Below are 12534 nucleotides of genomic sequence, written 5' to 3'. Positions count from 1 at the left end.
TCCAGAATGATCCTTTCCTAACCTGAATCTTTTCCTCTTTCACAATATCTTAATTATTCATTCCAATATTTCAGATTAAATGAGGTTGCTTTTCTTCTTCTATGTCAAGAACTGGCAATTCTCGCTCCTCCTGCCATGCAAGTTTTAAAGTCTTTTTTTTTTTACATTGATATGAAGCAAAGCAGGTATATTAAGCCCCCAACCTATTTTGCTCATGTCCCTTTGATGATGCCAACCTCTTTGGAGGCCCAATTTCCGTTTTAAAATGGAGCTTCCAGTTGCAATGTTTCCTGTTTAGTTTATTTATTGAGAACAAAGAAAAAAGAGCAATGCAAACATAGTTTTTATCTTTTCAGATATTTTTTTTAAATACTTGTAACCTGCTCAGAGAATTTTGACTATTAGAAATATTTTTGTTGTTTATTCATTCAGTCGCTTCCGACTCTTCGTGGCTTCATGGACCAGCCCACACCAGAGCTTCCTGTCAGTTGTCAACACCCCCAGCTCCCCCAAGGATGAGTCCGTCACCTCTAGAATATCATCCATCCACCTTGCCCTTGGTCGGCCCCTCTTCCTTTTGCCCTCCACTCTCCCTAGCATCAGCATCTTCTCCAGGGTGTCCTGTCTTCTCATTAGGTGGCCAAAGTTTTTCAGTTTTGCCTTTAATATCGTTCCCTCAAGTGAGCAGTCTGGCTTTATTTCCTGGAGGATGGACTGGTTGGATCTTCTTGCAGTCCAAGGCACTCTCAGAATTTTCCTCCAACACCACAGTTCCAAAGCATCGATCTTCCTTCTCTCAGCCTTCCTTATGGTCCAGCTCTCACAGCCATATGTTACTACGGGGAACACCATTGCTTTAACTATGCGGACCTTTGTTGTCAGTGTGATGTCTCTGCTCTTAACTATTTTATCAAGATTTGTCATTGCTCTCCTCCAAAAAATTAAACGTCTTCTGATTTCCTGGCTGCAGTCAGCATCTGCAGTAATCTTTGCACCTAGAAATACAAAGTCTGTCACTGCCTCTATGTTTTCTCCCTCTATTTGCCAGTTATCAATCAAGCTGGTTACCATAATCTTGGGGTGTCTGTGTGTGTGTGTGTGTGTTTTTGAGATTTAACTGCAACCCAGCTTTTGCACTTTCTTCTTTCACCTTCGTCATAGGGCTCCTCAGTTCCTCCTCACTTTCAGCCATCAGAGTGGTATCATCTGCATATCTGAGATTGTTAATGTTTCTTCCAGAGATTTTAACTCCAGCCTTGGATTCATCAAGCCCAGCACATTGCATGATGTGTTCTGCATACAAGTTAAATAGGTAGGGTGAGAGTATACAACCCTGCTGCACTCCTTTCCCATCTTAAACCAGTCCGTTGTTCCGTGGTCTGTTTTTACCATTGCTACTTGATCGTTATACAGATTCCTCAGGAGGCAGACAAGATGACTTGGTATCCCCACACCACTAAGAACTTGCCACAATTTGTTATGGTCTACACAGTCAAAGGCTTTAGAATAGTCAATAAACCAGAAATAGATGTTTTTCTGAAACTCTCTGGCTTTTTCCATCATCCAGCGGATATTGGCAATTTGGTCCCTAGTTCCTCTGCCTTATCTAAACCCAGCTTGTACATCTGGCAATCCTCGCTCCATGAATTGCATAATTTACTTATTATATTTATTACATAATAAATTAGAAATAAAATAACCTGTAGTCACAGCATTAACAATCAAAATAATAATATCAAGAATAATAAGAATCTAATATACACATGAAAGAAGCAAAGACTACAGTTGTGAACCATATCACTTAAGGCACTTTTTATTTGATACCTGAAGGTTTAGGAAATGATATAACCTCATAGTCAAAATGTATTATGATCTTACTGTATTGTAAACTGACATAGCCACTGGTGATAAATTAATCTATAAAAATTGCGACAGCTGGTTCAGCAATCTTCCAGTCATATTTGAAACGATGTCTATTTCTTCTGGTGTTTTTTTCTCTCTATTGCTCTTTGTAAAGCTTGGAGGATTGCATTTTTGTTATTCTGAATATTATAACTAGTTAGCTCTATTAACTTATCAAAATTCTCCTTGGTGTATTCAAAGTTTTGTATTCCATATGGAGAAAGAGGACTAGTCACGTCAACTTCACCCTGCTTCAGTTCAGCGGGACCGCGTTTTATACCTGCAAAACACCATTTACCATTAAATATATTATTTGCTCAAAATCCACACAACAAAGTCTGTATTTTATTAGCACTGTCATTCCTATTGTAAAAGCAAGTCAATCCCGTTTTCACAAATGAAATCTGATAAATATACTGTCTTTGCAGAACAGAGGGTCACATGAAAATAGAACCTTATTTGTAAGATGAGAAGCTACATGAAGAAGTCTTAATGTGATCAATTTTAATCATTCCAGCACAAAATACTTTATTTTCCTTTTTAGCACTGTTGACATACATACCCACATGGTTTCTCACAAACAGTAATGCCCATGTGGTTACATTATTTTATGATTGTATATCACAAGAGTTGGTTTCGTGTGTTTTTGTCCCAAAACCTTCTGCTGCTGCTGGTTTAGATGAGGGATAGGGAATCTGTGGCTTTCTAAATTACAACTTCCACCATCCTTCACCATTAGCCATACTTGCATAGTAAAAAAAACCCAAATCATAAAACACACACACACAACACGCACACACCATCAATTCCAAATAGAAGTTGTAACTGAGTTGCTGGAAGTTGTAGTTTGGAAACATCTCAACGGCCACAAGTTTTCCCTCCCACTGACTTAGGTAGCAATTCCACACAATTACATATTTATTACATTGATGCTCTGCTTTGGTTAAGAAAGCAGAGTGACAAACATGGAATCTTAGCCACTTCCCCAATCAGATGCTGACTTAGTTCATATAATTTTAATTTCTGTAACATTCTCTATCTACTTCATTTGACTTTAATAAACAGTGTAAACTGAGTGAAACAAAAATTATATTATGAAGTTGTAGACTTTGAATGATTTTCCTTTCTTGCAGCATACTACAATTAATATATACTCAGAAGTAACTCAATTGAGTTAATTAGGATATGAAGTGATAAGTCTGTATGTATGTGGAAAGGTCCTCTTAGGGATTCTACAGACAGGTCTGGGGTAGGGAAAGGCTTGGTGACAGAAAAAAAAGTCATCTTACACTAGCCAGAACACAATCGGGGGGAGTGTTCTGGTGCTCTTCCATTCTGCCTTGTTTTCCTCACAGCATTAAAGAGACAGAAAATATGTAAGTATGTTTAATACTGATATATGTTTTCAGCCTGTCTGATGACATTTTAGAGAACCAAGGACATTATGCTTCCAGCAGATCCATGGCCATCCCCTTATACTCCTCTGGAATGGAATAACTTTGGCTCCACTATCCATCAATTATGGTAGAATGGCAGTGATGTTGAGGCCTCTGTTTGCTGAGAAAGAAGTCTGCAGCCTTCAGCTATCAAGTCACAAAGCATATATTTCCTTAACCTTCCATTTTTTCTGCATTTTCTTCCTAACTTCCTGTTTGTTGTGGGATGGAGTATTATTGTACAAACAGACATCTAGCATCCTTATGATGCTAAGGCTGACGACTCTAAAAGAAGGCACGACGAATATTGGAGATGAAGGAAGAACATGCACTTCAAATGCATGATATTGCTCACAATATTATATCCATTTAACATAAGAAAGCTCAACTTTGCAGGTGGGCAGCCTTTGAAGGTTGTGCTGGGGATTGCACTCAAAAAGTAGGTAAGGCCAGAACAAAGATATGGGGGCAGACAAATCCTAAATTGGATAGGATAGGATAGGATAGGATAGGATAGGATAGGATAGGATAGGATAGGATAGGATAGGATACTTTCCAATGTCTTTAACAACCCCTCCTCCAACATTACCATATTATGCAGTGCAATTTGTGCACAACTTTTCCAAAGCTCTTTTGGGCCAAACCTAGGGTTGGAGTCCTTGGGACCTCAGACTGTATACCACTGGCTTAATATAATTTAAACAGTTTATTATCTTCCTGCCTATTCCAAAGTTGTACAACTAATAAGATTTCTTTTTTAAAGAGAGAGTTACTGTATATAAACTTAGAAATGAGGGATAACTTAGCAGGAGGATTGTCAGTAATGATGACAGGCTTGTGTACCCTTCCAAATTTACTGATTTATAGTAGCACAAGTGTAGTAGTGGGTTTAGTTCACCAAATGGTAAGTATTTACCTGTGAAAAAATGGTTGGTGTGTTAAGGAAACAAGGAACTTACCTGGTGCTTTGTATTTCCTGAAGGTGTCATTTATTAGTGGGAAAAAAACCACAATAGGTGCTTTGGAGTCTGTAGAATCTTCAAAGACATGACATTCCTTCAGATTCTTTTCCCTGCTCATATCTACTTTGGGGAAAGGGATCCCTTGTTTTGCAAAGTATTTGGAGGCATCCTCTAAAGACTAGATTATCACAGGACAAAGCAAATAATAGCAATAAGAACAATAAGAATAATAATAAGTAGTAATAGCAGTCAGATTTTTTTCTTGATTAATGCAGCTTCTTTCTCTTTTACTCCAATTCAGTTCTATGTAGGGCATCAAGGGAAGGCTTTATAGGGATCTATTAGTCAAGGATAACCTCCCTTGGCACACAATTCAGCTTATCTGTGCACTGAGAATGTATTTGGGTAAATGAGCATGGGTCCACTGAGCCTGTGTAATGGTATGTGGGAATGACCTTGGGAGACAGGGCAACAAGACACAATCAAGGGAACAGTCAGATAGAAGGCAGCTTAGAGAAGTACTTTCACACTCACAAGATTGATATCAGCCTTACGAGGTAGACCAGACAGGAAACATGACCAGACGACCTAATTCTACTTTATTGTAAGGTTACATTAACAGAATCTTGCAAGTACTTCTCTCCACTAGTCCCCTAACAGCTCAAAAACTAGGGAGGGTCTCTTCTGAGCCTCTAGCCCTGCCCACATTCCTGCTGCAGGCTCAGCTGTCTCTTATCTGACCATTGTCTAGTCTGCGGCTCTTCCTCCTGTCCCCCAAGGTCATTCCCACATACCATTACAGTCTGTGAGGATCTTCCGTGAAAATAGGCTGTGTCTGGATTCAGACTGGATTCTGGATTATGCCCTTAAAATGTTCAAAGTGCTTTTCATACATTATCTAAGTCATGCACAGGAGAACTTCACCAGCCCCTTTAGTAAGCCAGAGGAAAGAAGTGGAGGAGCATTTCTTTGCTTGGGATGTTTTTAGGCAGGATATCTGCCCAGAAGTAGACTATTGCTCTTGAATAGCCTGAATCTTGTAATCAGAGCTGATCAGCACTGGCTATGCTTAGATGGAGTCTCAGGTTTTCTTGCATATAAGCCTATACTTAAGTACAGGGTGGCACTGGAACAACTTCCCTTCAATTTCCCAACTTTGTGTGCTCCATGCATTGTCTTCAAGCCATAACAGCTTCCCAAGAGACTTTGATCTTTTCATTGGATTTGACAATGCCTTCTGTCTCACTCACTTAAGAACCTGTATATTTGGAACTTGGACTATACTAACACCTTGCTATTGACTTCAAGAGTCCCCCTTTTCAGGGGGAGATGGGCGGTAATAGAAATTTGAAAATAAATAAATAAATATTAAATAAATAAACAGTGAATGCTAATTTCAGCTCTGGAATGTTAATCGCTTTACCAAAATCTTTGGCCCGACAGATTTGGGAGGGAAGATACTGATATGGAGGGAAGGGCAAATCCTCTCCTACCTGGTTTTGTGATCTCCACAAATAATCTCCAAGACCTTTAAAGAGGACTTTCTTGTTGTCAATGCTACAATTACAGTATTTAAATTCCTGCATAAGTGAGTGAAAATGCAGTTGTGTATGTTTGTCCCCAGTAGGAACGGCACCATCCTTTTAGGCTACAGGCCCACTTAATGCTAGCACTCCAAGCCCAAGCAAACAAAACCATGTATATGTTCATGCACATGAGCTCTCACAGTTCTTTTCTGTAGAGTTCTGTAAGGGTAAGACACAAACCAATTATGCAAAAACAACACTTAATTGTAAGTCATCTCACTGATGTTTGTGATCCTGAAGAATAATTCAAATGTATAATGACATCCACTTCTCTCTCTGGCTTCATAAGTGGTGCATAGCTGGAATCTATATAGGCAGCTGTATCTACAAGGCACAGATATTCCAGTGGAGTCATCAGCTGGTTAGGAAAAGTGTCTAGTATGGTATCTGAAAGATAAGCATTTTCATTAGCAGTTCATGGCTTCATAAAGTAGTTTGCTGCCTCTTTATTTAATTAAGCTTCTTCTAATTTTCTTTAGGACATAGATAGAAGTGTTCATATTCACTACATGCATATCCACATCCATATCTATATCTTGCATTCTAAAAGCCCGGTTCTTTGCTTGCTTCTCTGTCAGGCACCACAATGCAATATGAATCCTTTAGGCAAGTTCAGGTAAAAGATTCTTCATTTTACAATTAGGAAGCTTTATAAAACCAGAAATGAATCTTGGGCCCTTATGATACTGTAGAAGGAGAGTTGTGTTAGTCTATGATGGCAAAAAAAAGTCTGGTGGCATCTTTTCCAACTATAAAATTGTATTAAAAGGCTTAATACATAGCCAGAAAAGGTGTTACCAGAATTCTGACTTTCTGGATCCTTATGAGTAACTCACAATGGCTTGTGAAGCACAGAATGTTATTGTTCTTATGAATTCTTATTCATTTACATCTGATGCAGGAGGATCCTGTCTCTCTGTGACCACATGCTCTTTTGAAGATACTATTAGGTAGCACTGAAAAGAGCCAGACTGGAACAAAATTGAAGTAGGAACTGAAGAGCATCTAACCAGCATGAAACAAGGAAGTCATTGATTCAGTACCGATATATTTGCTTTAATAAATGAAAAAAGAGAACAGAAAGAAAAAAAAAGAGAGAAAGAAAAGAGGGAGGGAAAAAAATAAAGAAAAATAACAAAACACATGCTTCATTCAGCCTAATTTTTGAACTAATCATTAAACCTCACCACATGGAATTATATTGACCAATATTTCCATAATGTTGAGAGATCACCAACACGTAGACAGAAAGTGAATACATCTCAGGAATCCAAAATTGTAGGTCTATGATAGCACTGGCTTTCCAATGCTGAATAGTAATCTTTTTTGTTGCCCTCCATGTTTGATAAAGCCATAATTCCTATCATTATCATATGATGATAAATTTCAAGTTTGGGGTATAATTCAGAAGAACATTAGCATATTTAAACCATATATTAATAAATATATGGTTATTAAACAAAAATGGGCAATAGCAGACAAGCCAGTATCACATGAGCAACTATACCCATGTTATACTTTCAACATAATGAAGTTAACAACCGACTTTTAAAAACATTCCCTGTGGTAGCCAGTAAATGTGAAAAAGAATATTTTGCTAAATCATTCTCAACCTTAAGATTGTAAGGAATATCTTTAAAACTCTTTAAAAATCTTACCCATTGGTATGGGATATTCCTATTTCACAGTTCTTGCAAATACCCTTAGCAATACTGTTTTATTGTTCATTTAAAATATTGTAGAATTAGAATTATCCAAAACATGTTCCAATAATGCACCTGAACCAGATTGTGAATTCATGAGACTTGCCATTTCTGACTACAAGTACCATATTTGAGTGGCTAAATTCACATATTGTGAGAAGCTGTTAATGTGATTTGTTTGGTTTTGGGAGTCCAGCCATTGTGGTTTACTTGACAATTGCTATTTTCAAGGGAGAGATATGTTGACTTTTAGACATCTTAGTAACTATATGTTATCATGAAACTTACATTTTTAAAATCAAGTCAGCTATCATATTAATAAACAAACTGATGCAAATTTTCTTAGCATTGACCATGTACCTTTCCATATATAAAAATGTTTATTCTCTAGATATCCATTGTTTAATTGGAATCCATTTAAGAAATTGTAGAACGATGATGTTGTTACACGCTCTGTTATGATGTCATGAAGTATCTTCATAATTTTACAAGTAGGGATGGTCAGGTAAGTATTCACTGCTTCTTCTGCTGGTAACAAAGGTGGCTTTTCTTCTGAAGGACAGAATAAATTATACAGGTTAATTTAGTGGGGCAGGCACTAAGAGGAGAAGTATAAGATGGACTAATGTATATTGCAATATTTTCTTCATTGATTATCACTTGGGGATATTCAGCCTGTACAAAGTCAGGCCCCATAGAAAATTTATTATATACATTACTAAACATTCAGTGTTTGAATCAGTTGCCATTTTCTTCTAAACACTTCCTTCCCTTTTGGCACCTAACTTTTGAACATTCCTTAGTCCAGTAACATTTTCTGTGAACAAAACAGTAAAACGTATTGTGATTGGTCTATGGGCCCTGACTTTTGGTACACTCTGTGCACCCTCCCTACAGAGAGAGAGAGAGATTGTGTGTGTGCGTGCATATATACAAATATACATATACACACACACATATAAATAAATGCAACACAAATACTCTTTTCAGGTGTTCATTAATGTAGAATTAGTATAATCGGTAGGCTAGCCTCTGGATACATGTGGAATAAATATCCTGCACAGTCATGCACACACAGCTGTCCACTTGGCTGGTGAATGAAACTATTTTGGGCCATGAACAGGCAGGATATAGACCTGGCCATTAGACATTATACTATATCCTTGTACGACATCTAATTGAGAAATACAGTAAAGATCTTGAGTTTCTCTGTACATGGCTTTTGCTAACTTCAAGTCAGCATTTCACTCAAGCTCAAGACCCCTTCTATGGGAAAAACTAGGATCAGAGTAAAGTTCAATCCACAAGGGTCTAATTTCAGATCCAATCCCTGTACACAGAGGAATTTTAGCTCCCCCTCTGTTCAATTTATGCATCAACTCATTAGCAAAGAATTCTCAGATCCAAACTTCCATCTGCCTAGAATACCAGATATGGATATTCTACTTTTGCTTTATGCAGATGACACAGCCATTATCTCAAGATCCCAACTGGCCTTTGGTGCACACTCAAAAGCCTAGTGTGCTACCACAGTGAAAATCACCTTATCCTAAACTTCCAGAAAACCAAAATAATGGGTCTTTGCTAAAAAAAATTCAGGAAGCTTCACTGCGCAATAGAAGGGCAGGAAATCGAGCAAGTGAGGGTTTTCAAATATTTAGGTGTTGCCTTTCAAGACTCAAGGACATAGAACTCATACATCAATGTGGTGGTTGTGTAGGCTCAAAAAAACTCTTCAGCCATCCTAAGATTCTTCTATACAAAAGGTGGAGAATGTATCCCTATACTTCTCAAATTATTCACAGCAAAACCAATGGCTCAGTTGCTCTGTGGCTCCCAGCTAGGCTCTTTCTAAATTACACACAGATGAAAACTGTACAAACTAGGTTTATAAGAGCAGTGTTCCAAGCCCCAAAATGCATATCTAATGAAATTTTGAGATTAGAACCTGATCAGATGAGGATTGAGGTTACAGCATGGTTATTAATCTTTAATTACTGGCTTAAATGCCATTATTTTCCAGCTGGGCTGATTCCATCCCTTCTCTCAGATGAATTTGAGATCTCTTGACTCAAGCAATACATAAAAAAACTTCTATCCTATGGCCTCTCCCTTGTCTCCCTATATTCTCTTGATTTCACTCAGGCTAGGAGAGTTATTAAAGAAAGACTTTTAGACATTGAAGCCCAGAATGAAAGAGGACTTATCCCAAATTCTGTCCAAAGTTGGTTTAACCATGTTATATGGAAACCAGCCAATTACATCAAGTCACTCATCTCTCCAGCCCAACGAAGTTTCTTCTTCAGAGCCAGATATAATAGTCTACCCTCAACACTTTTATATGGGTGATTCAATAAACTCCCATGATTAGCCAAACCTACCCTTGTGGTGATGCTTCAGTTGAATCTATTCTGCACTGCGCCTTCTACAACAATATCTGAAGACTTATCTTCCCACTCCAGCAACATGCATCAAATTATTCTGAGGAATTTCATGTCAGTTTTCTTCCACAAGAAAAGTGTTATCACCCATAATGTAACACAATTCTATATAGCTGCTGTGAATGTGCACAAGCAACTTACTATTGCACACGACTGACTTCCTCCTACCTGATTCACATATCTTCTGTTATGTAGGCTTGACATCCTGACTCACATTACTCTAATGTGAACTACTCTATTTAATAATTACTTTAATACTTTGGACTATTAGAGCTCAGAGTACATTCATATAAGTATTCACCTTTTCGATTTCTCATGGCTATGTGGATGGTTTATATGTTTGTTTTTTTCTTTGCGGTAATTAGTTCATATGTGTTCTGTTTTATCTGGCCACTGAACAAAATAAATATTATCTATCTATCACTTGGTACATGAACACATATAATTCAGTGCAGTACCTGCTCAACATGATTTTGGGATGGATGGTGACTTATATCCTGGAAGCGCTGGGGAAGTCAGTACATACTGTTCTAAATATGCATTTATGAGATTAATTCTGTGCTACCTAAGTGTACCGTTATGCTGACCATTATTTTTTGTTGTTACTCTACAGCAGCATGGCTGGCTGGAGAATTCTGGGACTTGAAGACCACACAGCTTAAAGTGGCCAAGGTTGAGAAACACTGCTCTATAGGGTGCACCTATTAACTTTTTCATTCATTGACATTCTGAAATAGGAATGAGATGTATCTACTGAAGTACGCCCATATATGTCAACAACCTACAGCATTTGTGAGAAAGACTAGTTGTAAACCCAAATTGTTAAACAACTGAAGCTCACCTGAAGAAAACAACACAGACCAGTGAAGTTCTGATATATAATTTGCTGCAGTGGGTTAAGTGGTCCTTTACATAACATTTTAGAATGAACTTTTTGCAATAATATAGCTACTTTGATTTACCTTAATGGAAACCTACCACCCAGGATTTTATCACCAGAATTGATATTCTAGAGAGGTATTATATAAACTAAATAATTAAAATCCATAATCAAATTTCAAATGAATGAGTCATTTACTAACCTATTTGCTTTACTCTGTTCCAGGTATATCTACGCCAAAAACTGTCTTCTGAGCTGTCAGATGCTTGCCATAAATCCAGTAGATTATAGGAAAATATATTACTCCACATGCCTAAAGAAAGATCAAGATCTAGTAAGATATTCAGGTATAGGTCTGAATTGTATATATCAAAAAGTCTGTTTTCCAAATATTTACCAGTTCCAATTGAATGTGAAGACTGCCATCCTATGGTTCCCAAGAAAATGTCTCAGTGGCCATGAGTCTTTCTGGGTCTCACTCCCTAAGGCAGTTTCTCAACCTTAGCAACTTTAAGATATGTGGACTACAACTCCCATGGCTGGCTGGGGAATTCTGGGAGTTGAAGTCCACACATCTTAAAGTTGCTAAGGTTGACCTTAAACTGCTTTAAGGTTACAGAGCAAGCTTCAGCCTCAGAAATGGACATCTGCATGAACTTCACCCAGCCCAGTACCCAGAGAGTCCATTTTGAAAGATTTTAAAGGATTTAGACTTCAGCTAAATAATTTGGATTGCTGAATAAGAAGGCGTTCAAGCTTTAAAGAATTGGATGGGAAAGTGCTTGTTGGCATTTTTTGTTGTGTAAGGAGCAATTCACAGAGATGCCAGGTAGCCTGGTTACTATGGTAATTGAATACTTCCTTAAGTATCAGCAGGGTGAGAAGGTCAGACTTAATTGTCCTCAGGTTGGGGTGTGGAAAAGGATGACCAAATAAGCAAAAGCTGCTGTTTGGGGGACTTGCCTGGGGGGACTTGCCTGGACTTGCCACCAGAAGTTTCAGTTTCTGTTTTGCAGCCTCTCTTCCAGCCCAGCTCAGCAGCCACTCTTTCCTTCTCTGCATGTGTGCGTGTGCATGAGCTTGTAAATATGTTTTCTTTGTATTTAAGAAGCTTTTGAGCCTATCCAGCTCTGGATAAGGAAACTGTTTTATGCTTTCTTTAAATACACTTATTTTTATATAAATTCCTGGTGTGTTTTTTTCTGATCTCTTGGGCCAAACGCTTTCCAGCACTCTGCAACAGTGCTCAGCAATAAAACATAGACTTTGGAGTGGGAAGGTCCCAGCACCAGTTAGCAGCCTCTATCAATGTGGCATGGGGAACAGGACAAGTACTCCTCAAATGGCATCGGAGGCATCAAGGTGGAAGCTGTGACCATGTGATTGAAGTCCCACCCCTTTCTACATGTGCTTATTGTCAACTCATGTACAAAAGGGGTGGGACTTCGAATGCATGTTCACAGCCACCATCTTGACTTTTTAGACCTCAGCCCCATGAGTAGCCCTGGCTCTGCCTCTTGGTACACAGACTTACAAGAAAGATACACTATATTTGAGGAAAAGATTTCAGAAGAATTTAATTACAGATAATGTAAGAAGACTTTACTCAACAATAAGAGAAATA

At 38.1% G+C, this 12534-nt stretch overlaps 1 protein-coding gene across 1 annotated transcript in view; it reads right to left on the bottom strand.

Moving 5' to 3' along the window:
• Positions 1-1848: 1848 nt before the first annotated feature.
• The window catches only part of LOC134507588 (cytosolic phospholipase A2 epsilon-like), a 68052-nt gene continuing 57366 nt past the window's right edge, over positions 1849-12534 (bottom strand). Inside the window, exons 13-17 of the mRNA XM_063318370.1 lie at positions 11113-11223; positions 7950-8141; positions 6107-6273; positions 4298-4478; positions 1849-2182 (exon numbers count right to left, since the gene is read on the bottom strand). Coding sequence (XP_063174440.1) covers positions 1974-2182; positions 4298-4478; positions 6107-6273; positions 7950-8141; positions 11113-11223 — 860 coding nt within the window. The 3' untranslated portion in view covers positions 1849-1973. The remainder of the gene's footprint in view (positions 2183-4297; positions 4479-6106; positions 6274-7949; positions 8142-11112; positions 11224-12534) is intronic.

Source organism: Candoia aspera, chromosome 1, assembly GCF_035149785.1.
Source record: "Candoia aspera isolate rCanAsp1 chromosome 1, rCanAsp1.hap2, whole genome shotgun sequence".
In the NCBI taxonomy this organism is placed as follows: domain Eukaryota; kingdom Metazoa; phylum Chordata; class Lepidosauria; order Squamata; family Boidae; genus Candoia; species Candoia aspera.
The sequence above is the reverse complement of the archived record's forward strand: the minus strand, read 5'-3'. Positions and strand labels throughout refer to the sequence as shown.